The 27,988-nt window shown below is 52.9% G+C and overlaps 9 protein-coding genes across 9 annotated transcripts; 7 read left to right on the forward strand and 2 right to left on the reverse strand.

The window, feature by feature from the left end:
- Positions 1-372: 372 nt before the first annotated feature.
- J4E83_009329 (uncharacterized protein) lies at positions 373-1,218 on the reverse strand (the record flags this gene model as incomplete). Its single annotated transcript, XM_049336218.1, has 1 exon — positions 373-1,218. The coding sequence occupies one exon, from the start codon at positions 1,216-1,218 to the stop codon at positions 373-375; it is 846 nt and encodes a 281-aa protein (XP_049184782.1).
- A 726-nt stretch (positions 1,219-1,944) lies between these two features.
- On the forward strand, positions 1,945-3,237 carry J4E83_009330 (uncharacterized protein; the record flags this gene model as incomplete). The annotated part of the gene is made up of 3 exons (XM_049336219.1): positions 1,945-2,065; positions 2,114-2,535; positions 2,584-3,237. 3 exons carry the CDS (start codon positions 1,945-1,947, stop codon positions 3,235-3,237), a joined length of 1,197 nt encoding a protein of 398 aa, XP_049184783.1.
- Positions 3,238-3,822: 585 nt separating this feature from the next.
- On the forward strand, positions 3,823-5,712 carry J4E83_009331 (uncharacterized protein; the record flags this gene model as incomplete). The annotated part of the gene is made up of 1 exon (XM_049336220.1): positions 3,823-5,712. The coding sequence occupies one exon, from the start codon at positions 3,823-3,825 to the stop codon at positions 5,710-5,712; it is 1,890 nt and encodes a 629-aa protein (XP_049184784.1).
- Positions 5,713-6,395: 683 nt separating this feature from the next.
- J4E83_009332 (uncharacterized protein) lies at positions 6,396-12,084 on the reverse strand (the record flags this gene model as incomplete). Its single annotated transcript, XM_049336221.1, has 2 exons — positions 6,396-11,973; positions 12,020-12,084. 2 exons carry the CDS (start codon positions 12,082-12,084, stop codon positions 6,396-6,398), a joined length of 5,643 nt encoding a protein of 1,880 aa, XP_049184785.1.
- A 791-nt stretch (positions 12,085-12,875) lies between these two features.
- On the forward strand, positions 12,876-15,247 carry TRP1 (bifunctional tryptophan synthase trp1; the record flags this gene model as incomplete). Its single annotated transcript, XM_049336222.1, has 2 exons — positions 12,876-13,195; positions 13,252-15,247. The coding sequence occupies 2 exons, from the start codon at positions 12,876-12,878 to the stop codon at positions 15,245-15,247; spliced, it is 2,316 nt and encodes a 771-aa protein (XP_049184786.1).
- Positions 15,248-15,650: 403 nt separating this feature from the next.
- J4E83_009334 (uncharacterized protein) lies at positions 15,651-16,948 on the forward strand (the record flags this gene model as incomplete). The annotated part of the gene is made up of 2 exons (XM_049336223.1): positions 15,651-16,466; positions 16,526-16,948. The coding sequence occupies 2 exons, from the start codon at positions 15,651-15,653 to the stop codon at positions 16,946-16,948; spliced, it is 1,239 nt and encodes a 412-aa protein (XP_049184787.1).
- Positions 16,949-17,015: 67 nt separating this feature from the next.
- Positions 17,016-17,489, forward strand: J4E83_009335 (uncharacterized protein; the record flags this gene model as incomplete). Its single annotated transcript, XM_049336224.1, has 2 exons — positions 17,016-17,314; positions 17,405-17,489. The coding sequence occupies 2 exons, from the start codon at positions 17,016-17,018 to the stop codon at positions 17,487-17,489; spliced, it is 384 nt and encodes a 127-aa protein (XP_049184788.1).
- A 3,163-nt stretch (positions 17,490-20,652) lies between these two features.
- On the forward strand, positions 20,653-21,871 carry J4E83_009336 (uncharacterized protein; the record flags this gene model as incomplete). Its single annotated transcript, XM_049336225.1, has 3 exons — positions 20,653-20,775; positions 20,829-21,473; positions 21,527-21,871. The coding sequence occupies 3 exons, from the start codon at positions 20,653-20,655 to the stop codon at positions 21,869-21,871; spliced, it is 1,113 nt and encodes a 370-aa protein (XP_049184789.1).
- A 1,420-nt stretch (positions 21,872-23,291) lies between these two features.
- On the forward strand, positions 23,292-24,755 carry GEL1_2 (beta-glucanosyltransferase; the record flags this gene model as incomplete). Its single annotated transcript, XM_049336226.1, has 3 exons — positions 23,292-23,397; positions 23,446-24,106; positions 24,155-24,755. 3 exons carry the CDS (start codon positions 23,292-23,294, stop codon positions 24,753-24,755), a joined length of 1,368 nt encoding a protein of 455 aa, XP_049184790.1.
- Between the last annotated feature and the right edge of the window lie 3,233 nt (positions 24,756-27,988).

Below are 27,988 nucleotides of genomic sequence, written 5' to 3' on the forward strand. Positions count from 1 at the left end.
TTGTGATGGTGAAAGTAATTTGGTCTGAGAGTTTGAGATATTAGGAGAGACGGAAGGGGATATCAGCTATTTATTGCAGCGCAGGAAAGAAGATGTTCGGACTGCGATATATCATAACCTTGGTTCATTTTGAGGTGTTTTCATGACTGTATGCTATGGATGTAACAGCGGCGTTGGAGGCCGAGCACATAGACGAAACTAGACCAGTAGAGAGCACTGCAATTACCTGAGAATACATGGAAGCGTCCTCCGAGGCATCCATTAGTCACCTTAGACCGCAAGAACAAGCCTATCGAGTCAATGTCCATTACGCGCGACCTCGCACAGACGATTGCTCTGTGACTCTTCTCAAAATTGCCTCGAGCCGAGCCACTATGCTAACCGCTTGTGTCGGGGCCACAACCCGTGATGGTACCAAAATCCCCTTGAGTCCAGCTTCCGGCCCAAGGCACCCATATCGCGCGGCAAGGCACGGATACCCTGCTCTTCCATGAGTTCGCCCACCCATTTAGCGAACTCCTGGCGCGTCTCCACTTCTTCCTTGGTCATAGACGACTCGGTCATGGAGCTGAAGCTCATGATGAGATCGAACCAGTCGTATACGCGCATATCGGCAATGATCCAGCGCTTTCCCGGCGTGAACTTGCGATGGGTCGCGATTATCGCTCTTGCGACATCCTCGCCGTGGATGAAGTGCACGGCGCCTCGCTTAGCAACATCGTCTTTGGACTGGCCGAGGCGAGGCAGCCATCTCGCGGGCACGCGTTCACCGCCGTATAGACCCGATAGATTCAGCACACAGCCGTGGAGCGCTAGCAATTCGTCTTCCGCGACGGCCCGCTTATCCTCCTTGTCGTATGGCGCGTCATCGGCGCTCCAGTCATTGGGCAGTTTGTTGAAGATACCCGTGGATCCGAGCTGCACCCAATTGTTCTTTGCGCCGTGAACGGAGCGGTAGAGCCCTATGATGGTCTTTGACTGCGAGTGTCCCACCAATGGAAAAGTGATGACTACAGTTTGCGCTGCTGGCAGGCGCTTGTATGGCTCCGCATCACCAGATTCGGGGTCGAACTTGAACGGGATCGTGTTGTCTCTTCCGCTTGTGGTGGTTGCCGCATACGTGATATCGGTGTCCTCCAGTTGCGGAATCAGGAACGTGGACGTCCATCCGGCGCCCAGAATCAGTAGGTCCACCTCTTTCATTTGCTCGCGCAGCATTCTGTGTTGTGGGTGTGGCGATTATTGCCGTGCGTCATGCAGCATACACGAGAGATACTTTGTTTGGATGTTATAATTTTCAAGAGGTTGAGCCAATGGGTGACACAAGGTGGGAGCTACAGCTGGTGTTGTCGCGTGAAGTCGTGACGTCTCCACACGAGCCAAATTAGCTGCTTGATGCACGGCCCATCTGTTCGGCGCAACCATCCGCACGGGAATTCTAGCTAACCTGCAGGAGACTGATGTTACTTATTTGAAAGCCTACATACTTCAGACTTTCCCGGGCTATAGGAGGCCATGTAATGTGTATGCTGCATCACAAGGTGGAGATAAATACCATGTTGAAAGCGACGAGGATACTGGGTTTGGCCTCTAGAAACTTGTTTCTAGTCTCTAGAGGTGTCAATCCAGCCATAAGAATCCAATGGGACCAAGTTGGATCGTACCCATGGCAGGCGCCATCTCAGTCCAGACGCCAGTTTCCCTGGATTCTCGCAAATCTGCTTTCGATCGAAATCTCGAATTGACGTCATGTGCGGGAGCTTGTCCTCACGTGCCAGCGCGGTAGCCCATTACATCTGAAACGCGCTGATTGGCTGCTTCCGCTTCCAGGGGCCGCGTCTTCGTCATCACTATGAGCTGCGCATCAGCCCGCGAGCTCAGATAATCTGTCGCAAAGATCATTCGCTCATTGCATGCTGTTTGCGCATTCCAATTGATCATCCAATGCGAACATCACGAGTTTCCCGAGACGCGTCCCGCGTTGTCGCAGCGAGTCGCACGCAACGAGCGTTACGTCAGACACGAAGCGCGACCAATGCGCCAGCTCCAGTCAAACGCGACCCAGGTAGCGACGAGAATGCTGGATCAGATTCAGACCTCAGCTCTGCGCCAGCGGACTCCGCCTCGGATGGCGAGACGCGACGAATGCCTATGAAGAGGAAAAGAGGCCAGGATATGCCAATCCTTGTGAAGAAGGAGGTAGAGGAGACATCAATCACTGCAGTCGCATCCCCGAAGAAAGTCGCCAAGGTCAAGAAAGCGCGTCGTGCGCCTGCGAAGAAGATCAAGACCAGCGATGGAACTGTCACGATGGAGCCACCTGCGAATTGGGAGGAGATATATACCCTGACGAGAGAGATGCGGAACGAGAACCTCGCACCAGTGGATACTATGGGATGCGAGAGCCTGGCGAAAGACATCAGGTCGCCTCGCGATCGACGGTTTCAAACGCTCATTGCTTTGATGCTGAGTAGCCAGACCAAAGACACGGTCTTAGCGCCTGTCATGCGAGGCATGCAGGAGAGGATGCCTGGGGTGTGTTGATACAAAGCTATACGGCGATTCCCAGCTAACATAGTGCAGGGCTTCAACCTCGAATCGGTCCTCGCCTTAGAACCTCCCGAACTTAACGCGTTCATCAACAAAGTCGGCTTCCACAACCTCAAGACCAAGTACATCAAGCAAACGGCCGAGATATTGAGAGACAAATTCGACGGCGAAATTCCAGATACTATCGAAGGGCTCGTGTCGCTACCGGGTGTCGGACCTAAGATGGGGTACCTGACGATGAGCGCAGCTTGGGGCAAAACAGAGGGCATTGGTGTCGATGTCCACGTCCACCGCATCACCAACCTATGGGGCTGGCACAAGACTCAACAGCCAGAACAGACGCGTGCAGCGCTGGAGTCATGGCTACCAAAAGACAAGTGGCATGACATTAACAACCTGCTCGTGGGCTTTGGGCAAACGATATGCCTGCCTGTGGGCAGGAAGTGTGGCGATTGCAAGTTGGCGGAGAGAGGTCTCTGTCCTTCAGCAGTCGTAGCTAAGAGCACGAAAGTCAAGAAAGAAGCTGTTGTGAAAGTAGAAGCGCCCAATGGCAGCGAAGAGGCGGCGGTGAAAGAAGAGAAGGTGGTGGCTGAAGTCGATGAGATCAAAGCAGAAGATGTGGAAGTTGCGATAGACATAGAGGATATTGGGCAGGCGCCACGAAGAAGGCCGCAGAGAAAGAAGTAGTAAGTAGTCCTAAAACATATCCCGAAGCCATGGCACGGCGTCTGACCTCGAAATCAGAAGCGCACACTTTGAACACAGTATTACATTTTGTCGCGTCGGGTTGGTGTTTAGCAGCAAACGCTCTAGTACGGTCCTGGAGTGGGCCCTTTCGTCATGCAGACATTGGGACCATATCGCGCCTTCCAGTCTTCACCAGGCAACATCACGCAGTCGAGCTCTTATCTTCATTCCTCAATCTACTCACCGTGAATTCTTGCGAGCGCCACTAAACGAGTGCTGGCAGCGCTTCTGTCACCTCATCCTATAGGCAATTCACTGCACACCAGCCAAGTGCTGCCTGGTCAGGCACGGTCTTTGGTCCCTGGCAACCTCATCCGTGGTACTCAAATACGCTCCCCCACGCCTACTTAAGCATTCGCGATAGGCCCACCCCTCAACCGCACCTGAGAAGAGAAATTCCACCGATCTCACTTCCGCAGACGCAGCCCACAACGCCGCTGCACCTACACCACAGCAGCTAACTACCACAAGGCTCAACGACCAGCATCCACTACCACGCCATCCACCAGTGTGGAAGCCAGCACCATGCCATCTCGACCAGAATACGAGGCGCCTACTCGGAGTCAGTCACAACGTGAGGGCCGTTGCACTGCATCCGAACCAACAAACTCCGATCCTGCATACGTCCCCATACTCCAACGCGCCTTTCCGCGCGTCGCGATTCTACTGGCATGCGTCATCTACCTCGCATCGTCATTCGCAGCTGTCTACGTCGGATTCCACGGCATCGCGAACATGATACACCCTCGACATAACCAAGCGGTTGACGAGTATTTGGTGCTTTCACAATCCAAGTACACAGAGGATGCACTGTACAAGAATTTGGATAAAGTTCTCTCTAGCCAACTAAACCGCGGCTTCATGGAGACCCATGAAGACTGTCTTGTCCGCGGTCTAAAGGAGGCCAACTACGAACTCTACGGCCTCGGCTTCCAGTACCCTGACATGCGCACGCAGGTCATGGACTGGACGATGGAGAACTGTGGTAGACTGCAGTACACGCCACAAGTGGTGATACAGGATCCAACCCCACAGCAGGCTGTGCTGACATACTGGGCGGATGCGAGCTATCGCTCTCGCCGCATGCTTGAGGGAGCTCTGGGAGCCATGCAGCAGCAGGCTCGTCGTTTCTTGAATCTACTTATGAGGCCGTTCACGGATAAGAAAACATCACCCATCACCGAACACGTTCCTGTTAGTGCCAACACTAGCGGAACGCTTCCTCCGAGTCGAGCCCTGCCCAAAGTACCGTTCGGCTTCGCTCTGCGCTGCGAGCCCACCGAACCATGCCGCCTAGTCTACCCACCCGGTTCTTCTAAGCGTACAAATAAAGTCAGCGTCTCACGCGAGGTCCTCGCGAAGCTCAAACGCGAGATCAAAGAAATGCGGGACGCCAGCCGCCAGGTCAAAAAGGCTAAATGGGCTACTGAGCAGGTTGTGATCTTTTTCGACTACATCCACGCCTCTATCTTGGTGGTCATGTTTGCGATCATCTTCGGTGTGGCACCGTTCGTCATACCCAAGGCCGTTCGCCCTCCTCCCCCTTCCCGCAAGACGGAACAGATCAAAATCATGCCCGCATCCTTGCATTTTTGTTTTGTAGGAAGACTGATATCAGAGCTGTTGTTTTCGTATCCAATACAGCTCCCGTATGGCGCCCGGTGGGTAACGCCCTTCCAGCTCTACTTCCTGTTCGTTGGTAACACGATGCTTCTTCAATTCTTCATCATTAGCGGACCGCGGTTCGAGAATATCAACCTCGTATACAAGCAGATCAAAGAGCTCTACTTCATCGCCCGAGGGTGGGAGGTACCTGACGGAGCGATGGACAGCATGTTGACTTGGTACGGAATTCACATTCAGCCGGCGGACCCCAAGCCCAAGCCTACGGAGGTTCCTGGCGGAACGATGGATAACATACTCGCTTGGAACGGAATTCACTTTGAAGCGGTGGACTCCAAATTCAAGCTTCCGGAGGTACCTAGCGGAGTGGTTGACAAAATGTTCTATCAGTGCGGAGTTCAGTTTCAATACGCGGACCCCAAACCCAAGCCGACGGAGGAACCGGCCACGGTCAAAGTAACCATGTCTTCCCCATCTGATAACCGCCCACAGCACGCGCAGTCCCACCCATCGCACCAGGGTCTGGCCGCTCCGAGCAGTTCACTCCAACAAGGTCCCGAGGCGCACTTCAAGAAGGTCCAAGAAGGTGCTGAGGCGCACTTCAAGAAGGTTCAAGAAGCGTCAAAATCTCAGCCAGCCGAGTATATCGATGTTCCCTATATCGGATCCGTCCTCGATACTGACAGCGAGACCGAGTCTGAGGACGAGCATGGTAGCTGCGTCGATCTGGCCTGTGGCGTTACGCCTCAAGTCAGCGATGTGGAATCTGGCTGGTCTATTGTGGATGCTTAGGAAAGGCATGAACATCTAGTCTGGGATATGACACGGTTGTTGTCTCATGGCATGTAGTACGGGAGTTGTCAGACATGTCGGCGCTAGAGCCGTTCCGTCTGGCACGTGTGGTGCAAGTATGGTATATGTACAAGAACATGGTTCTTTTCGCATGGCGATCGACGTCGGCCTCAGCGGCTGTCGATATCTACTAGTAGTGTCAGATCAATATGATTGATAAATTTCACGTTATCCCCCATTCGTGACCATGATATCCAAAAGTGTCGAGCATGAAGATGAGACATGACTCGGCATAGTTGGAAGCCAGTGGAAGTTGCTACTATCTACACTCCTTGAGGACTTGCCTACTCGGGACTTTGTTGATTCTACTCATAAGGTCAGGTGGTGGTGACGGACCGGGAGGGTGAATAGAAAAACTACCGCAATCCATGGTTTTCCTACGAGTTACTCATTTAGGAAGGAGTTTGGTGTGAGATGAGACGAAACAGACTTGGAAGCTAGACTTCTACATTGAGCGCGGGAAACCACCACAGCGCACTACATCACCAGATTAAACTTTTCAACACAGTAACATTAGAAGTACACTACACTACTACACCCTAGATCTAACAACCAACTAATCTCAAACCCTGCTCCAGAACTCCAGCGCTTTTACAAATCATCCTACACAATCCCCCTCTCCTCTATTTCTTCCCATTTCCATTCCCATTCCCATTCCCATTGCCCACACCAAGACACTTCCCCGCATCCTCCAATTCACCCAACACCCTCATCTCAAGCTCACTCAACGCATCCTCACCTGATCCCTTCCGGGTACTCAGCATCTCCAGCTCGCGCTCATCAACAGCAACGATACGCTCGCGTAGCGCACTCTTGCGGCTAAGCCAGCTCTCGACGTCTTCCTTGATGTTTTCCTTATCCCAGTCCAGGAGGGCGACTTCATTGGCTTGGATACCCAACTTGGGTCCTTGTTTGCGGACGTTTTCGAGGATGCTGGCGATGAGGGAGAGGGAGTGGACTTCCGAGGCGACGGTCAGTGTGATCTTTGTGGCTGATGTGCGGGACGAAGGGTTCGAGTTTATGCTTAGGGCTGAACGGGCGAGTTGCTCGGGGAACTGGTTGAGGAAGGATGAGATTTCTGCGGCGATGGGCGGGCCGACTGAGAGCAGGAGGTTGAGGCAGAGGGGAAGGATGCCTTTTGTCCAGATGCTGTACATGCGTGATGGGTTGTCGAAGGGTCCCATGCCGTTGGTGCGTCGGTAGTAGTTCATGATGTTTGCGGTGTTGAGTTGGCTCAGTATGCCTTCTACCGCCATGGTCTCGGCGAGGGCTGAGATGCTCGATAGAGAGAGTAGGAAGAGGACGCTGAGCTCGCCGTAGATGGGGTCGTCGACGCCGTTGTGGGGGATTGTCAGGCGGTCGGCCCATGAGAACAGACTGGTGGCGTAGCGCACGGTGTTGCTGTTGGCGAAGAGGAGAGCGGCTTGTTGTTGCCACTTCGACATCTCTGGTATCGCAATGATACGTTGGAGAAGCGCAGTGAGGAGGGCGAAGTCAGATGGCGAGACGGATGCGGGTTCGGCGTGGAGTTGGTTAGCTAGGCTGCGGAAGCCCTTTGCAACCGTGTCTGACAGAATCTCGAGGAGTTGGGTGGAGATGGGTTCCGTGTATTTGTTGTGGCTTGTGGGCATTGTGCCGCGGAAAGAGGAGCGGAAGGATGCGTCGTCTGACGTGTCCGTGTCTTCGATTAGATGGAAATGAAGGGCGAGGTACAGGATTCGTAGCAGAGACCGGTAGTAGTGCACAGCGTCAGTCGAAAACACGTTCTCGAAGTCGGGCGTAGAAGTGCGTATGGCGTTCCATACTGGAGCGAGTAGTTGGCGTGCCTCACTTGTTCGTACTTTGGCCTCCACCAGCTTCTTAAGCAGTGCAAAAGCCAGATCTGCTCGCAGGACCATGAGCTGACCAAACAACGCTTCCGGAAGATTCGATTGTTGATTGGCGACCATGCACTTCTGAATGACACCGACAAGGACCTTGACTATGCGCTCATCCTTTGCTACGACCTGGCTCAGCTCAAGAGCCAGCAGCTTCCAGCCTTGGAGCAGTAGGACCTGGGATTCAACGAGGCCAAGATTGTAGTTAGCCTTTTCCACTTCGGCAGCGAAGCCCGTGCCTTCTCTAGGGCCTGTCCATTTGCTATTGAAGCCCAAAAGCTGCTGAGCAAGGTCGATGTCGTAGAAGAAGGCGCGCCCGAAGGTCTCTGGGTAGAGCGTGGTTCGCTTGAGGTTTCCCAATGAGACACCAGGATACTGTTGCTCGAGGTTTTGTTTGAGATAGCCGTGCAGGGATGTACTGTAGGACGGCAGCTCCAAAGCAGTATCTTCCAGGTATGTCAGACTCGGCACAACATCCTTGAGCACAGTGATGTCGCCCACTTGCCGCGAGCTGTGGAGGTACATAGCGATGACTTCGCAAGCTAACGACGCAAACCTGTTCTGGAAGGAGCGCTCCAATGTCTCGCTATTGCTGCTCATTTTTGGTTGTTTGGGTTGCTTGGCCATCCACTTCAGGAAAGCAAGCAGCTTCTGGATCAAGTCTTTACGTTGCCTTAGGTCACCCATCGCCCACGACCAGTTGTTCTGCGCTGATGAAACAAACTCAAGCATGGCAGTGTAAAGAGGCCATGAAATCCCACTCGCGTCTTTCTCGGGCAACGCCATGTTGGAAAGCGCATCGAGCGCTCGCGTGAGAAGAGCTTTGTTTCTTGAGTCATGGGTCGCATCCTTCTTGGAGCGAATCGACTCGCGAGGTGTGCTACCAGTGAGCAGGTACAACGAGAACCATTGCTGCTTGCACGTTACTACAGCCGAAAGCAAGTTCCAGACGTTCGTCTGAATGTCGACTATTTGCAATGGCTCGTCTAGTTGTGACAGCACACTCAAGAAGTTTTTTGCGGTCCGTGGTCCGAGGTGACCAAGTAGGGAAGGCGGTTCTTGCTGTTCAATCTGTTTTCGAACAGTCTGCTTTGGGTCTCCGTCTGCCATTGTTGAGTCTTCTTGTCCAGCGACCCGAACAGCACCGCGAACAAGAGCTTCCAAAAGGAGCACGACCTGCGACTTCCACTTGTCACTAGTCGCATATAGTCGTGCTAATAATGGCGTAGCTTTGAACAACTGCTGCTCCAGGTGTGTCCAGGGCTTGTTAAGTAGTCTTGCGACCCTGACAAGGACATCGGCGAAGGCCACAGTAGTCTGCGTCTGCTGCATCCACAACGCACTCGAGGTCGTGAGCAACGTGATGTCACTGGGGCTGACACCAGTAACCAGAGATGTCATCAGCGGGTTCGTTGGAAGATCTGCACCAGATCGCGTAAGGTAAAGCTGGGTAAGATACTCAGCGATGGGCGCGATAGATTTGGCAAGTTTAGCAGATAGCTTGGGCTCGTCGTCGACGCTGTACGCAAGGTTCAAGATCGTTGTGAAAACTTCGCAGATAGCGATGTTGATCTCCGGACGGTGGTTGGGTTGGGAGTATTTCCAGTTCAAAGAGCTCTCGTATATGCTGGCAAGGGTCCGGCCGAATGTAAAGAGGATGGTGCTCATGATCTTATCCGACGTTCCGCTCTCTGAAGGCGCGGATGCATTGAAGCGGCTAAGTGCTTTTGTCGGCACTTTGCGAGACACCGATCGCTCAACGGCATCCTTGACGAGCCCCTTGTAGAGTCGAATGCATCCTATGAGGAAGTCATATCGCCCAAGAACCATCTCGGTTCCGATCAGAATAGTCGCCAAGCTTCCGTTGCCGTCGCCTTCTAGCAGCCTGCTCCTAGCGAGCCAGGGCCATACCCTATGTGGTGAGACGATGATTAAGGCCTCTAGGAAGTGGGTGCAGTTGACCAGAAGCTCGAGAGAAGCCTCGTTACTAGGCTCCTGGCAGAGGTGAAGCAGCTCCTCCTCGAAAATGGCAAGCACAATGTTGACAGTATCCTGGCTGCTTTCAGCACCGATGCTGATCGCCTCCAGAAGTTCCGCTGAACAGATGCCCTCAGAAGCATGTAAAGAAGAATGCATCAAGTCGGCGAAGAGTCCGATGATCTCGATGACGCTTTCGCGAGATGCGGGTTGCTGCGTGGCGGTTTCGACCTTACTGCTGCCTACAGGGTATGTTGAAAGCAGCTCGACTAGATACGAAAGTGTAGAGTGGTGATGATGCCATACCGCCACATAAGGCTGTGAGCTATCATCGACGATAATTCCTTCTGTGCCGGCAGGTATTCCAGACAGGCCGTCAGACTGTGTCGATCTGCCGGAGGTTAATAACCGTCGTTGCCCACGGAAGCTTGAAGGGGTTCCAGTCGAGAAGAGTGGAAGATTGGCTGTAAGTTCAACCCAATTGGCATTCTCCTCCTCGCGCGTCAATGCATAGTCCCTGAAACCTTCTGGGAGGCGTTGCATAAGTCGGTTGTGGTTTCCAAGCTTCTCGATGAATGTAGGCATGCCGTTCTGCATGGTCTTGTCCCCGCGTGTCAATGCGCTACAGAATTTGAGGAAGGGCGTCATCTCGTAGGGATAGCGTAGGCGAGCTTCGTTGAGCAGCAGTGGTCGAAGGATGTATTCGTCTTCCAGGAAATACGCAACAACCGGATCAGCATGACGAGAAATCTCCCCATTCTCCCATCTACGGAAGGAGTTGTCACCGGTGAGAATTGTGTATGTTGTTACTATCAGATCCGGGCTGTACGCAACAATGTCACTGCCGACTGCGGCGCGGATGAGTTGGAGGAACAGTAGGCGAATCCTATCCTGTGATATCTGGTCGATCGATGTTCCAAATGCAGGCAGACTGGTCTCGACCAGCTGGTTGATGATAGCTAGCACACCCACTGCTGAGCTGATGTTGGCCAGCTCCTCATAAGGCATCTTGCCGTCGAAGAGCTCATGATTTTCAAGTCTAGCCACAACTAAAGCAGCCTCTTCGAGTGGCGAAGTCTGAGGTTCCGTGTTCCCTGTGTCGTTCGACGCTTCGATGAGACGGTCACGCTCTTGTTCCTCGTAGCTCGCACGGGTGGTGAGCCTCCAAGTCAGGATAGCCCAGGCGAATGTAGGTGGTGTAGCCGGACTGGCGCCCAACAATTTGGCCTCTCCGAAGATGGTGGTAATGCTCTCTACAACTGTGCCGTTGAGAATATACGACGAGGAGTCCCAGGCGTTGCAGTTACCGGATTCGAGATCATCCATGATTTTGTCCACTTTCAAGATGGTCAGAGACATGAGTGACGTCAGCAGTTGTATCACCGGAATGAGAGGTTCCTGGCGAGCCGTGACTGCAGGGAATTCGCGGAAAAAGCCGCGGAAACTGAAGGCTTTGAGCCAGTCCTCAATGGTAGCCGCAGGTAGGAAGTCCTTCGCAACGAGGTCTGCATGTACCAAGGCCAGGTGAAGGATGTGCAGCATCTCTGTAGTCTGCGCGACAACCCATTTCTCCGACGCAGGCTCTAGTATCGACTCGTCGACGTCCCAGCCATAGCCGGTGTCTAAAGCGTCGCATCTTTTGGAGAATGCTTTGAGCAACTCGTCTAGCGCCTTTCCGCCCGAGGGGCCATCTTGCGCTGCTGCGATAGCCTGTCCAAGCTCCTCAATCCAGCCGGCGCCAATGCTAAGGTAATCGTTGCCGTAGATGGTTTGGCTGCGCAAGTTGGACGCGCAGCCCCACGAGACCAGAAGCTGGCTGATGCGTATGATGGACGCGCACGTCGAATGGTAGACGTCGAGGATGTGGAGGCGGCGCTGGTCCTTTGCTTCGAGGTGCGCGGTCTTGGAAGCGAGCGGTGAGGCCATGATGGATGAGTTTGGGACGAAAGTCGAGGCGCCTAGATTCCCGACTCCAGCGGCTTCCTGTACGCTGAGGGCCTCCTCTTCAGTGAGTCCACTCAATAGCTGTGCGGTTGGCCTGCCTTGCCATTCCTGGACAACCAACTGCAGCGCTGCATATTCTGATATCTGCGCCTCCTTGGACAACCACAGGCTGTCGTCCTTGATCTCTGCTACGTCGTAGTGTTCGTTCTGGGCGGGAGTGACGCTGATGGGCGCGGTCTTTGATTCGAATTTGCTCTTCTCCTGCGACGACGGGTCGGGGAAGGGCTTCCACGGGTGGCTGAGGATGTCTCTGTTCTCGTTGGCGGTGAGGAAGGCGCGTAGGGCGTCGCTTTTGGACGCGGTTTCGGGGTCGCAGAGGGCGCGGTATGCGATGTCCCAGGTCCTGCTACTGTCAGCTACGTTGCTGCGCTCGATGCAGGTAAACATACACAAGCTGCTGCTCGCCCTTGAGGCACTTGCCCAGGTCGAACTCGGGGGACTGGATGGGGGCCATGGTTGCGCTGCAGTGCGCGAGTAGGAAATCAGCTACCCAAAGGCCATGAAGGTGCTGGAGAGGCGTGGGGGTCGTGTTGCCGAATGTTTGGCGTCAATGGCTACGAAAGTCGCGAAAGCCAAAGCTCACGCGAAAGTCGAGCTAGTACGTGCAGGGATCATCACAAGGGCTCTTTCTTGCGATCCCTCCCCGACACCTTGCACACACACGCTTCAATGTCTTGGAAAGATACCAGATGCGCATAGAAATATTATCGCCATCTAGTTTTGCGCGTATTGGTTCGCGTCGCAATGGGTTTTTTTCTGATTTCCAATTACATTCTGCCAACAATGCAGCGGGAACTTGCCTGCGGACTGCCTGCACGCAGAAATAGACCCGTTCTCTGGTATATACACACTCAGAATAATCTGTTAGACTTTCTACACCCAAGAGGTCGCGCAATAGCGGCCTTGCTGTACCAGACATGAGGTACCGTACCGTAGCACTAAGGACCGATTCATGCCACCTCCGTGTTAACTCCGCAGCCTCAATATCTGAATAGAGCATCATTGAGTCACCCCACTACTCTAGTAGACAGCCATTCCTTTCCCACCTTCCCGTCCCAAGGTGCACTCACATCTCCCGGCGCGCACTCCGCAATCGGCAGCTAATATATTCTAAACGTCGACCTCGCCATCAAAGGGCCGCCACGCTTTCTGCCATCTGACCGCCGGAGAGTACTCAGACGAAGCTATATAACAGCCACCGGGCTTCCAACGCGACGGCAACGCTGACGCAGAACACCGCCCAAGATGCCCGCCCTCGAACTAATCGACCACTCGCCCAGCAATCCTACCCCCTCGCCACCGATACCTACCGCTTCCAACGTTGTACTCATAGACAACTACGATTCGTTCACCTGGAATGTGTACCAGTACCTCGTCTTCGAAGGCGCGAAAGTGACCGTATACCGGAACGACGAAATTACGCTCGAAGATCTCATCGCGAAAAACCCTACACAACTGGTGATCAGCCCAGGTCCAGGACACCCCGAGAAGGATGCAGGTATTAGCAATGCGGCCATCAAGCACTACAGCGGCAAGATCCCGATCTTCGGCGTGTGCATGGGCGAGTGAGTTCTCGGTTTTCGGTGGGCGCAACACGCGGGGCAGTGCTGACACGATCAAGACAGTGCATTTTCTACAGCTACGGCGGTACTGTAGACGTCACAGGCCAGGTCCTGCACGGCAAAACGTCGCCTCTTAAGCACGACGGCAAGGGCGTCTTCGCAGGCGTCTCGCAAAATGTCCCCGTTACGCGCTACCACTCCCTCGCCGGCACCCACGGCACTCTCCCAGACTGCCTCGAGGTAACTGCGACCATACCCGCCAACGAAGAAGCCGAAGTCAAGGAAGTCGTTATGGGCGTTCGACACAAGGAATACGTCATGGAGGGTGTACAGTTCCACCCGGAGAGCATCCTGACAGAGGACGGTCGGCTCATGGTGAGGAACTTCTTAAAGATGCAGGGAGGCACCTGGGCCGAAAACGAGCGGTTACAAAAAGAGACACATGCCCAAGCAGTCGGTGCTGGTTCCAACGGCACAGCAGCCGGCGCAAAGAAGGACAAGCAGACATCCATACTGGAGAAGATCTACGACCATCGCAGGGCCTCGGTCGCTAAGCAGAAGGAGATTCCGTCCCAACGACCCAGTGATCTACAGGCTGCGTACGATCTCAGCCTAGCGCCTCCTCAAATCAACTTCGCCGAGCGCCTCAGGCAATCGCCCTTCCGACTGTCACTCATGGCCGAAATCAAACGCGCATCACCCTCCAAGGGCATAATTTCACTGTCCGCATGCGCTCCCGCTCAAGCAAGGCTGTACGCAAAGGCCGGTGCAAGCACGATATCCGTACTTACTGAGCCGGAATGGTTCAAGGGTAGCATCGACGACCTCAAAGCTGTTCGACAAAGCTTGGAAGGCATGCCGAACCGTCCCGCCGTCCTGCGCAAGGAGTTCATCTTCGAGGAGTACCAGATCCTGGAAGCTAGGCTCGCGGGTGCCGATACAGTGTTGCTGATCGTCAAGATGCTGGATGAAGCGGTCTTGAAGAAACTCTACGACTACTCCCGATCACTTGGAATGGAGCCTCTCGTCGAGGTCCAGAACGCGGAAGAAACGGAGATTGCGGTCAAGCTGGGCGCTCAGGTCATTGGTGTGAACAACCGTAACCTGGTGAACTTCGAGGTCGACATGGAAACAACCAACCGTCTAATCAACATGGTTCCAAAAGAGACGATCTTGTGTGCGCTGAGCGGTATTGCCGGGCCCAAGGATGTCGAACCATACATCAAAAGTGGAGTTGGCGCAGTTTTGGTGGGTGAAGCGCTGATGCGCGCATCCGACACCGCTCAGTTCATCGCGGAGCTTCTTGGTGGCTCATCTACCAAGAAGTCGGGAACAGCATCAAGCCCGATGGTGAAGATCTGTGGTACTCGCAGTGTCGAGGCTGCAAAAGCCGCAATCGAAGCAGGAGCTGACCTCATCGGCATGATCCTCGCGCCAGGAACCAAGCGAACGGTCACAGCTGAGACAGCTCTGGAAATCTCGGAAACCGTACACAAGACCAGAAAGCCTGTGGTTTCGAAATCTGGGCTGCTTGCTGAATCAAAGTCCGCCACCGATTTCTTTGAGCATGGCGCAGCACGACTGGTGTCAAGTGACAGTCACGCGCTTCTCGTAGGCGTGTTCCGAAATCAGTCACTAGAGTACGTACTTGAACAGCAGCGACTGCTGAATCTAGACGTCGTACAATTTCATGGTCAGGAGCCATTAGAGTGGGCAAAGCTTGTCCCGGTTCCTGTCTTGAGAGCATTTAACCCGCATAACCTTGGCATTGGCTCAAGAGGGTATCACGCTCTACCACTTCTGGATGCAGGATCCGGCGGCTCGGGTCAGCAGTTGGATCTTTCAGATGTCAAAACAGTATTCGCGAAAGACGATGGTATCAAGGTCATATTAGCTGGAGGATTGAACCCTGATAATGTCCAATCTACGCTCGCTAGCCTTGAGGAATACCGGGGCCGCGTGCATGCTGTAGACGTCAGCAGCGGTGTGGAGGAAGATGGCCAGCAAAGTCTGGACAAGATACGGGCATTCATCAAGGCGGCCAAGAACCAGTAGTGGCGGTTCAGAACACGACTATCGAAGCTGAAGGCTGTCTTCCGAATCTTCAAATGTAACAAAAATGGCCCAGCATCCTTTTGATCTCTCCTTCAATACGTTTTCTGATCCTCTATTTCGTACAAGTCAGACATCTCAATATTTCCATAATGGTGGTTTGTGCCGCCGCAAATAGCGGCCTGGAGTCGCTTTGTCGGCGTCTCTTACCTCTTGATGGCAGCCGCACGGTCCCGGCAAACGCTGTATCACTTCAACCGCTGCCCACCACCACAAGGTAAGACCAACGAGGATCTCGCCAGATTTACACCCTCAATCTGGACACCGTAAGCCCTCATCTACGTCCTCAAGCAAGTGTGCACACCATCCCTCCTACACTCTACAGTTTAACCACCGCGCCGCTACAATGGGTGTGTTGGACAAGCTTACTATTGCCGTTGTTGGTACCCATCCCCATGATGCTAAACAGATCAAAGCCTGGATCGAGCGAAACGGCGGCAAATACTCTGCGAAGATCAGCAAGAGCGTCACCCACCTCATCGCCAGCAAAGAAGCATACAAGAAACCCGCCGACGCTGTACAACAAGCCACTGACCTCAACATCCACGTAGTCAGCTATGACTGGTTCGACGACTCGTTGCAAGCGAAGAAGAAGTTGGGCACTAGGAAGTACACGTGGGAAGTACTTATGAAAGAGAGGAGGAAGAAGAAAGAGCTGAAGAGGATTGGTACTCTGGCGGATGGCAGTAAGTTCAGGAAAGGCTGTGAGAACATCGAAGGGTTGACTGGATCAGGTACGTTGAAGACATCTCCCGTTGTTGCGAGAAAGCCGAGGAAGAGCAAAAGTTTCTTCTTTGCCACGTCTGCCCCAGCTGTTGCGCCCATCCCTTTTGTTTCTGCAAAAGAAGACCTCTTACGTAGGAGGGCAGAAAGAGCAGCTGCATTGGCTGAGGGAGCTGGAGCTGGAGCTTGTGAGGGCCAGGCAAAGAACTCTATTGAAGTCATGGATGACACTCCAAGCCCGGCCAGCCAATCTCCAAAGCCTGTCGCTCTTGTCCAGACACCTCTCAAGAGGTGCAGGCCCTCTTCCACCTCCAAGAAAGTCCAACAGGCTAAGATTTCTCACTGGAAAGAGGATTATCACTACTATCAAGATACGGACGGCTTCGAGTACAAGATCGTTCTTGTACGCCAGGACAATCCTTCCCTTAGTTCTGCAAATGTAAGCTCTGACCGTACGAAATGCTTTCGAGACACATACTGACCTCGCACGTCTTACAGTACCACATTGCGCTATTGCAGAGTCATACAAAGCCGCATGTGTACTGGGCGCTTGTACAGTACAAGCCTGCTAAGACTTTGCCGGCAGCGGAGAAAGAAGAGAATGAGAAAGGAGATGTGAAGCAACAAATACCTCTTAGCAGCGACGAAATTACTCAGCACCCCGAAGCAAACCGTCTGCTTTCTATCATCACCAAGCAAGCCCTAACACCAGAGGCTCCGTACAACGGCGAGCTATGCCCTCGCGGCAGTGACTTCGCTACCGCCATGCGCTCATTCCGCCACGCTTTCCGCGACCTTACTCTCCTCTCCTGGGAGGAACGTTTCGACGACAAGACCCTCCAAAAAGCACGCGCCCAAATCCTTAACATTGAGCCCTTCTGGTACGGAAAACCAAAAATGGGCATGCCAATGGGCAAGTAGCTTCCACTTACAAGAAGACATGAAACACGTACTAACTTCTCTAGGCCGCCTACCCCAAGCACCAGCCATGTACACAGGCACAACCTCCGGCCTCGAAGTCCTCGGCGACATATCCGACACCTACATCCGCGGCACCTCTCTCCTCCCTTCGATCTCGCACCCCCTCACCCGCCACGGCATAATCGGCGGCCCCATCCACCGCGACGCAGAAGATGCACGGAAAAGCGAAGAAGCCCGTCTCCAGAAGATCGCTGAGGCGGAAGAAGTTGAGAAGAGGAAGGCTGGTCTACTGCGCGCCAGGGACATGAAGGTCAACCATAACCGACCCATGTTTAATGGGCCGATGGGCAGGCCGACAGTGGATGCGTATGGCCAGCATATCAGTTATAGGGGTGATGGGGGCGTGAGTAAGTATTCGGTGCCGATGCCGGTTGGCGGTGGGGGGAATGCTAATAGGGGGTTTGTGGCGCCGGAGTTTGCGCATCTGTTGGCGGGGGCGAAGAAGGAGAGGAGGCCTTGGCCGAATCAGAGGGATGACTGAGGGGGATTAGATGAGGGGTTTGGTGCTGGATGTCTTTGGGACTTGAGACATGAGGTGCGAAAGAGAGACTGGTTCTTAGGCGTGGGGACTGTCGATCACATCTCAGCGGCAATATTCTGTTTCTTGCGCAGCACGGTCTCGGAAGCAGAGAATATATCTTTTCTTTGGCAATCGAGAATCTAAATTGCGAATGGCAACTTGCATCGACGTTGCTCTATACTTGGTAACCACCCAATGAGGCAACGCACTAACTCAATATGTCACTAGCTTCTTATCCCCCCAAGACGCGTCCCTCCATCTCTCTTCCCGTCCCACCTACACCACGCTCATCATTAACCTCCACATCGCCTAATACGCGATGTCTCTCTTTTTCAGATATCTAGCTTCAATGGAGACATCGTGCGAAACCTACAAACGCGTAAAGCTATGCTGCTTGCCGCGGAGCAGCTTGACGTAAGCAGCAAGGAGGTTGGCGCATACCATGACCGTCAATGCCCAATGCTTGCTACTTCTATCAAGGCCTGTCGTATCTGCACAGCTGGATTTGATTACTACTATGACAAGGGATGGATTTTAGCCAAGCTGGATTGCTGGTGGAAAGCACGGTAAAGCAAATACGATGTAAGTTTGCAAGATGTCAAGAGAAGGATATAAAGACTTTCACAGGCCCCGGTATTAATTCTCGCTTGGTGAGTAGGATAATCTCAATATTTGACCCGCTCGAGGTACCTCCTCAGTCTAATCTCAGCAACGATGGTTTGGTGTTTCAACTGCGCTGGCCCGCACTATCAGCAGGATTGTGAGCTACTTTGTGTGGGCTGCCCTAACTCTACTCATGCGGGAAAAGACTGCGCTAATTGCCCTGTACGACGAGGAAGCAACTTCCGCGGTGGTAATGGCGCTTCTTTTAGCCAAAGAGGTGGACGCTCTACCGCTCCAAACGGCCATTACGGTTCTGGAACTTGGAATAGTGGTGATTGCCCCGTCTATCCAACAATGGCATACACACCAAATCTCAATATGAACCAGCAAGGCCTGTACTCGTATGCCCCTATTCCTATCCAGGATACCAACGGAATGTACTATCAAAACAACGCCCCGGGGTACCCATTCTCTCCAGAAACGGTTAACCATCCTAACACCCACGGGCAACCTACGTTACCCTCTAGAGCAGCCAGGTCAGGACAGCAAAGTAAGTCAGCCCGATACAATCAAATCTCATCTACTAATCCCAAAGCTCCATGGGACGTCCTTCAACAACGCCTATATGCAAACCGAGAACATTTCCCCTGTAGCTGGTGCGGAGATTTCCATCACTGCCTGCTTGATTGCCCTGGCCAGCTAACTAAATGGCACGCTCCTTTGCGTACTTGGATAGTTCAGAGCGGCTACGAGACCTTCGCAGGCTTTTTCATCGTGAGTTTACAGAATCGCCATAGGCCGTTCGAGGATGTGCCTTTCTTGACCGCACGGCGCAGACCGCATTACAGCCGGACGGAAAACCCTAACACTATGGGAGTCACGCAGGCACAAGGGCAAGGGCGGGGAGAAGGACGAGGAGGCGGCGATCGAGGATCGGGCACCTTGGGTTGTCAGGATGGAAATCGGCAGGATGGAAATGGTCAGCCTGGTGAAGACCAGCCGGCTCCTCTGGCATTGCCCTCGACGCAGGCGGCTTTCGACGAACAGCGCTCATCCCAGCACCATATTGATCAGTCAAATATTGATACGCTGGGGGGCGTAACGTTGACGTAGGCCTCTCATGGTGTCTTGAGGGAACTTCTCAATTATGCCGCGAGCTAAGTCGCTTAAGTCTTGTGCATACTTAAAGAGGAGAGGAGCATTGCCAAGAATACGAACTAGATAAGAGCTTATAGCTGCATCTAGTTAATTTCTCCTTACAATGCACCTTGTAGAAAGAACCCTGTTATTCGCAAGCTCTTCCAAGACAAGAATTAACTGCTCTTGCATCTAGAAGCGCTACTTGAGTCTATCTAGCATATAGAGAAGGTGGTGCATCCGCTCATCGATACTTTTTTATTAGACAATCCTGTAACCTGGCTCAATCCTTGGGATGGCTCTTTCTGCTTGTTTCCTTTCTTTTGTACTTGCTCCCGCGACAGACTTTGTATTATCTACTGTGTATACACCCGATCGTGTGGTGTTAGAGTAACTATCTGGGTAGCACCCTAGAGCCTACATCAAGATACAAACATGCAAAGCAGGGTGCCTGACGTTAACGTGGGCTCCAGGGTGTTCCGCTTTTCCCTTGTATAAGGTGGTAGAAAACGTATTGGTCACGAATCGACACTGATGTGCTTCGCCGTGTACAAATGTAGCTCTAACCTGTATAGTTCCCAGTCTACACCAGGAGTTACGCCGGGCGAGATCCCATATTGGCCAACAAGGGTGGTGCTTGCGAGTGGGTGCCTCAGGACGATGACCTATGTTGTAGGTGCTGGTATTGTAGTAGAGCTGTGGGCGCAGTCATGCTCTCCGGGTTGCACGGTTGTCTGTCTCTGAACGTAGCCAGTCAAAGATGGCGGCAGGGCGGGATCGATATCGCATCGGACACTACCTCTTTCGGGTTATTACCGTGGGCGACAAGATCCAGACCTGAGTACGCTGCAGGCCTTGTACTTCTACTCCAGGTCAATCGCGCGAACAACACACAGTATTGAAAAGACGAGAGTGTACAATGAGGTTCCCCAAAACGATGCTGCCTTGTCGTGATGATGGAGACGGTGGTGCTGCGCCTCGCACGGGACTGCACGCTACGCCCGGGCGATCGTCACTAGCGATGACTAAGGGCGTGCCTTGCCCGTTCTTGTGCGATTGGTGACGTGCGTCTTCGCGGCTCAGAGCTCGCTGATTCAACAGGGTCCCTTCATTTAATTTCCCTCGCAGCCCACATCAAAACAAGGCCACGGCAAGGTTCAATTAATCGATTTTGAGCACTGCCAGTCCCTGCGACCCAGCATCCGCTGTTCATTTTACCAAGACTAGTCTTGTCGTGCGGAACAATTGCTGGACTAAACGCCGCGCGCTCACGTCCGTCGGTCAGCGCAAGATTCCGTAGCTTCCGCGGCTCATCTCAAGCTCCACTGCGGCATTCCGAAACCATCGCTCCAACGCTGCCAATCCATCCCAGCCAACACCAAACATGTCGCAAAACTATCAGCAATACGGCGGCAACCCGTATGGCCAGGCCGAGGCAGGATACGGCGCGCAATCAAACCCATATGGCGGCACCGGCTACGGCTCAGCCAACCCCTATGACGGAGGAGTAAGCAGTCGCGACCGCGCCGCCTGAACTCAAAGACTGACGCGACGAAACAGTATGACGGCCAGGCCCAGCAGCTCAGCCCGCCGGCGCCCCTCCAACGTCATGGCGACTCCAACTACTCGCAGCCCTCGCAGTATTCGCAACCCGGCGCAAACCAACAACCACCCAACGTACCCCATACCGACGTGCCGATGAACAACATGCCTGCGTACGGCGAGCCGACTGGAAACCCCGGCATGGAGGCGCCAGGACCGCAGCCCCTCAGCCGCGAGGACTTCTTCGCGCGCATCGAAGGCGCAAAGTCGCGCATCGGCCAGCTCACTTCCGACATCCAAGCCATTGCAAGCGTCCACCAGCGCATGCTATCGTCGCCCGACAACCGCTCCACCGCCGAGCTCGAGAGCATCGTAACCGCCACGCAGATCCGGAACACCCAAATCAAGGACGAGATCAAGTTCCTCGAGAGGGATGCCGTGCGCGACCCCAACGACCGAACCAAGAGGACGCAGGTGGAGGCGCTGAAGAGGACGTTCAAGACACAGCTCGAGGCCTTCCAGAAAGAGGAGGCAGACTACTCCATGAGGTATCGCGAGGCTGTCGGGCGCCAGTACCGCATCATCAACCCGGATGCGACGGATGCCGAGGTCAACGAGATTGCCAACTCGGATCTGGGTGACGAGGGCATCTTCACACAAGCTGTAAGCAGACACGGATCGCACGAAACAAGACCTACGTCACTAACAACCCGCAGCTCAAGTCTAACCGTAGCGGCCAAGCCTCGAGCGTCCTTGGCGCCGTCCGCGCCCGCCACAACGACATCCAGCGCATCGAGAAGACCATGGGCGAGCTTGCCCTCCTCTTCACCCAGCTCAACGAGCAGGTCGTCTACCAAGAACCCATCATTCAACGGACCGAGGAGCAAACTGTACAAGTCAAAGACGATACCGAGAATGCGAACAAGCAGCTGGACGAAGGCATCAAGTCGGCCAGGCGCGCGCGCAGGCTCAAGTGGTGGATCCTCTTGACCGTCATCCTGATTCTGGCCGTTATCGCGCTGGCACTTGGATTATACTTTGGATTGAAGAAGGACAAATAGAGGATGTAATGACCATATGGCGGTGTGAAAAGAGTAGGATGCGATATCATGTTGAGACCATGTTTCTGTATAGAGAAGTGGATGACTTCTCGTTGCTTTCTTATTATTAGTAATGATCCGGGCTGCACTCCGCAGTGACGAATGTGTATACAAAGGAGGTTTTTTCTTGGTTGTATCTGAAGGTATGCGCGTGGTTCTATCGAGATGTAAACACAATGCAAGATAAAGTCTACTTTTAGCACACCCGTTCGTGAGGTACGAGGCGGTTCCAGAAACACGAGCGCCTTTGCGAACGGAAGTCGGCAAGGAATAGTCCTTAGCGCTGGTGGTATGATGGCAAAATGCCCGTAAAACAAAGACTACGTTCCCAACATGAAAGTCTCGACCGCTAATGGGATTCTGGACCGGCTGGCGCAGGTATGATCGATAGAGCTGCGGCAAGGCAGCGGGGGATCCGTTTGGGGAGAGGGCGTGCTCTTGAACTCGATTCCGCATGCGATGGCTGGACATGTTGTGTTGAGAAGGCTGGCCAGGGCTCTAATAATACGACGGCAAACTAGCCTGCCAGAAAACCGCCTCCCAGCATTTGAGATACGGAGGCTGATGATTAGCCGATGAGTTGCCAATGAAATGCCTCACTAGAATCCAAGGCTCGTGATGTCAAGACAGTGCCAGGCGCGGACCGACTACCTCGTTTCACTGCACAGCGTTGGCAGTGTCGCCGTTTCGGAAGCGACCAGCGACCAGCCAGCCATGCGATCCATGGATGCAACAGCAGCCCACGATGCCTCCACATGACGTCGTCTATCCAATCTTAGCCGTGGGCCGTCATTTCGGCATCACGCCTGCGCGACATGGGCAGCGACATGCGTTGAGACGTTTGATACCGATCGCCAGCGTCTGCGCAACAGAAAACAGTGAATGATTGACGGCGGACGCGTGTTTCAGCGCGCTTCACTGCCGTCGGTCCAAGCATGATCGCCACGGCGAGCCAGTCTGCTTAGCTAGGCTTGATGGTGGGCTCATGCGCGTTGGCGGCTGCTTGGAGGTGGGCTTGGTGCGGCTTGTTCAGGGGTTGGCGCTGCTTGCATGCTTGTCTCCCAGCCAGGACCGATCCCCACCGGGGTTGCAGCCTATCACAAGCGGAAGGCGCAGTCCACTAGGGAATTGGACGCGTCGCCTCCCTCGCAGTCGACTGCTTAACCTGCTGCGCTCCCCGTTGAATCCTTCCTTCTTCAATCTCACGACTCCAAGTGCTTCTTGCTACTTACACCTTTATTCTAATCGCAACTTCTAACACTCGTTTCACGGGAGTTGCTCTTTACTTCGAATTTATAAGTATTTTACTTGTTTACTTCGGCCCACCAGTCGCTATAACAATCGCTCAACTGTAATTATCATCAACACCCACACGACCATCATGAAGACCTTTGCCATTGCCGCCGTCCTTGCGGCCTCCGCTGCTGCAACCCCCGCGGCCACCCAGAAGCGGGCCAACATTACCCCCGTCACTGTCAAGGGAAATGGTACGTAAACTTACCATCACAGACACAAGCCTGTACTAACATTCCCAGCTTTCTTTGCTGGCAACGAGCGTTTCTACATCCGCGGTGTCGACTACCAGCCCGGTGGCGCCTCCGACGCAAAGGACCCCATCGCCGACGAGGCTGGCTGCAAGCGCGACATTGAGAAGTTCAAGGAGCTCGGCATCAACACCGTCCGCATCTACACTGTCGACAACAGCGCCAACCACGACGCCTGCATGGGTCTCCTCGCCGATGCCGGTATCTACCTCGCCCTCGACCTCAACACCCCCAAGTACTCCATCAACCGCGCCGAGCCCCAGAAGTCGTACAACAAGGTCTACCTCCAGAGCATCTTCGCTACCGTCGAGATGTTCGCAAAGTACGACAACACACTGTTGTTCTTCTCTGCCAACGAGGTCATCAACGACGACAAGACCACCAACTGCGCTCCCTACGTCAAGGCTGTCACCCGTGACATCAAGTCTTACATGAACGCCCGCGGTCTTCGCAAGATCCCCGTCGGTTACTCCGCCGCTGACGTAGAGAGCAACCGCTACGAGATGGCCGACTACATGAACTGCGGTGACGATGCCGCCCGCAGCGACTTCTTCGGTTTCAACGACTACTCATGGTGCGACCCGTCCTCCTACACCACCTCTGGTTGGGACCAGAAGGTCAAGAAGTTTGCCAACTACAGCATCCCCATCTTGTAAGTTTCACACCTTCATACTACATGGCTACTAGCTAACATTTCCAGCCTCTCCGAGTACGGTTGCAACAAGGGAACCCGAAAGTTCGAGGAGGTCAAGTCGCTCTACAGCACCGACATGACCGGCGTCTACTCCGGTGGTCTCGTCTACGAATACTCCCAGGAAGACTCTAACTACGGTCTCGTCGAGATCAACGGCGACTCTGTCAAGGAGCTCGCTGACTTCACCGCCCTCAAGGACGCTTTCTCCGCCACCAAGAACCCCAGCGGCGACGGCGGCTACAAGAAGGACGGCCAGCCCGCCACCTGCCCCGACCAGTCCAAGACCTGGGACGTCACCATGAAGAGCGACGAGCTCCCCGCTGTCCCCTCCGGTGCCCTCGACCTCATGAAGAAGGGTGCTGGTGACGGCCCTGGTCTCTCTGGCTCTGGCTCCCAGCAGGCTGGTTCTTCCGACGAGAACCTCGCTCCTGCCGGCTCCGGTGCTGTTACCTCCGGCGGCAAGGTCCCCACTGCTACCGGTGGCAGCAGCCCCTCCGGCTCTGAGGGTGCCGCCGCTTCCATCCGCCCCGAGTTCAGCTTCGCTCCCCTCGTCTGCGGTGCCGTTGTCCTCGCCTCTTCGCTCTTCGGCGGTGCTCTCATCTTGTAAGAGTCTGCCAGTAGAGCTGCGTGTGTTTCTTCAATGTAATGCAACGACCCAGCGCGGGCAACGTTATTGGGATAGATTTGGTTCTTCCTTTCCAAGTAGCATTGGCTTTGAAACGCTTTTGTGATGGGAGTTGGTTGGCTTTATTGTCGGCCTGGCGTCTCATGTTTTTTTTCTTGTTGTTCTCTTTGTTTCAAGTATCTCAGTATATATCAGGAAATACAAACACATTGAAAAATCTACGTTTCTTTTTTGTCAATGTGGTTGAGATGGTTATCCGCTTAGTGTTGTGATGTTGACTTACGGGAAAGTTTGGGTGTCCGCACGGCGCTCTGACCTGCTGGGCTGCATATAAAATCATGTCGACGGTGTGATCTCCTGCTTCCTTTATACATTCACGAGCTCACCGCGCTTTTTCAAAATGCCCGCACCTAGAGTGCCATGTTTCCGCTTTTGTTCCAAAACGCCAGATCAGAGCAGAAATGTGTGCCTCTTTCTTCCGAGCTATATTACTACTAAAACACATCTGGCATCCGCCCTCATAAAACTCCGATTCAAAACGCAGCATACGCTCTGTCATGATTCCAATTCCTCCTCGCGCGTACCGAAAAAAAACCGGTGCAGACGCCATGAGAATCGCGCCTGAAACCACACTTCTACGTTGTACTTCCAAAAATACTCAGTCGGCAACCACATGGCTCTGCGTCTTCTCCAAATATCTACTCCAAACATTTCATGACTGTGCGGTGCGTTTCCAAAACCCAAAGCATGGACAAAATGTCTTTCTCCGTCGGACTCTGCGGACTTTATCGAAACACTATGCGGTGCGAGAAGACTAAGAACAGGAATATAAAAGCCACCTTCCTCATGCTGGAGTTGCTGTCTTCTTATCTACACAACTCCAATTCTTTTTACCAAAACAGAGGCAAAGAGACTGTATGGGTCTGTCTCCTTCCGAAAATCGCAACTTCAAAGCATATGAGCGTGTCTCTTTTCCGAACGTCGCAACTTAGTCAATGATGTGCGGTGGGAGGCAGCAAGACTTCACTCCATGCTTTCGAGGCGATTAAGCTGTATAAAGTCTCCGCTTTCTGGACTTGTCTCTTGTACACCACTCTACTTCTTCATTTACCAAAAGTTAGCAAAATGTACACATGGTTCTGCTCTGCCCTTTCTTCCCAAAGCTAAACGTCAATAGTTTATGGCTTTTCTGCTCCGGCACTCAAAACAGTGCATTGTCCTTAGAATGCGCGGGCTGCTGCTTTGCTTCGAGATTAAAAGAAAAGAGTGGGCTATGCTGTGATGTTCTGGGACTGGGTCGAGCAGGTACATGAGCTTGCTCGAATATGTCGAAGAAAAGACATAGAAGAGACATGCGGTACTATCGTGGTGTGGAGCAGGTCCAGAAATGAACACTAGCAGGAACGATGTGTCTGGCGGCGCGCTGGCGGTGCATCAACGAGTTCATCACCAGAAGAGAGTATAAATTCTTCCCCTCGGCTTGTACTCTTCCTCTTCTCTATCACACATCCCACTTTTATTTCCAAAAACCACGTTACATATCATACATGTGGTTGCTTCTGAAAAGAGACAGTACACAAAAAGTTAGCAGCGAGACAGCTTTCCTCCAAAACCAGCACTATTAGGTTGCCATGTCTCTGTCTCGCCTCCGAGTTACTTTACAAATTCGGCACCAGCAAGTGCAATGCATCTCCAAAACTTGGAAGATCTACTACATGCTTTCCTGGATGCCTTGGCGTGGTAGTCATATATAAACCGCCTTCTTCCCGGCTTCCTACTTCTGTTGTTCTACTCCCTACCTACCTAAAAGGGTTTTACACCAAAAGAATGCCTAACATTCATCATGTGGGCTTGCTCTGCTCTTCTCCAAAATCTCTTGAGCAACCTCTTATGGCTGTCTCTGCCTCGCGAAACAAGAAAAAGAATTCTTCATAGTCTACATAATCTTTCTCCTTTGCGCTAGCATAACTAAAAAGTGAAAAGAGTTGGTTTATGTCGCAAAAAGCAACTTTAAAGTTGTGCATGTGCGTTGCGCTGCCTGCAAAATGTTCGCCCGTCATTTCGATAGATTTCCTGGCCTAAAGCCTCGAATCTACTATATAAGCGCCGTGTTGTCCTATACTCCTTCTTCAACACTTCCTCCGCTTAAGACCAAAAAGAGACCAAAAATGTTTCGATAACGACTGCTTCTCCGTTCCTAAAACTGCACTCGATTAGACGAATAGCTCTAGGGTTTCTGGCACCAAAATCGCACATCGCTTTCGTCATGTTTTGTTCCGTCTTCCGGTGCAACTTACTTAAACCCGTCATCGCTGCAACTATGTTTCCACACGTCGCTACATTAAACCATCGACTCTACTTTTCCCTTTTCCGAAAACTGCTACCGAAAAGAACGATGTCTCTTCTCGCCTTCGGAGCTAGCTGCAAAAAGCCTATCTGTCGGACACTATGTGTTGTACGCGAAATAAAGACGCTCTACGAAATTTTGCATGTGTTTTGACCGTTGCGCCGCTATTAGACAATGGGGTATTTAAGACGTCTACGATCGACTCTCTCTGGATGTTTTATTACACACTTTCTCCTGCAATTTACCAAAACGCGAAGCTTATCCCCGTATAACTTGCTTTGTCGAAAAGATCGAAACTACCGCTCTTTGGTCGCATAACTTTTCCGCCACTTAGTACTCTCTCGTCTATAAAGTCCAAGGTCTGCAAGCTCTTACTTCTTTCCACCTTTGTGTAACTACTTTTCGAAAATAGACACCATCAAGCAGTCATGTTCCAAAACTACGAAAACGGCGCCTATGTCCTAGCTCTTCCGAGCTTCCACAACTTCTTAATACGAAACATGTACCTTTCTTGCCAACCCTACCCCAAAGAAAAAAACAAGTGCGGCGCCTTTTCATGTCTTTCCGCTGCATCAGAAAACTACAAGACCTTCTGTGATGTTGTGGGCCTGCCGAAACGTGCGCGGCTTTACGCAATGGTTGGGTTCTGCCGAGTTGGCGAAGTCAAAATTTCTCAAAATTCGAATTGCCATTTCGATGAGTACCGAGGCTTGGTGGCTGCTGTATAAAATCCAAATCTTGGGGCTGGATGTTTCTCTATCTTCACTTACTTTATAATACCAACAAAAATGACCACAAAGATGTTTATGGGTCTGGCGTTGCAATTAAAAGTTCATTTGCCCTTTCAATGTCTGCTTCTTTTGCTCGA

The sequence above is a fragment of the Alternaria metachromatica genome (genome assembly GCF_023757995.1).
Source record: "Alternaria metachromatica strain BMP 0045 chromosome Unknown scaffold_31, whole genome shotgun sequence".
NCBI classification, from domain to species: Eukaryota; Fungi; Ascomycota; class Dothideomycetes; order Pleosporales; family Pleosporaceae; genus Alternaria; species Alternaria metachromatica.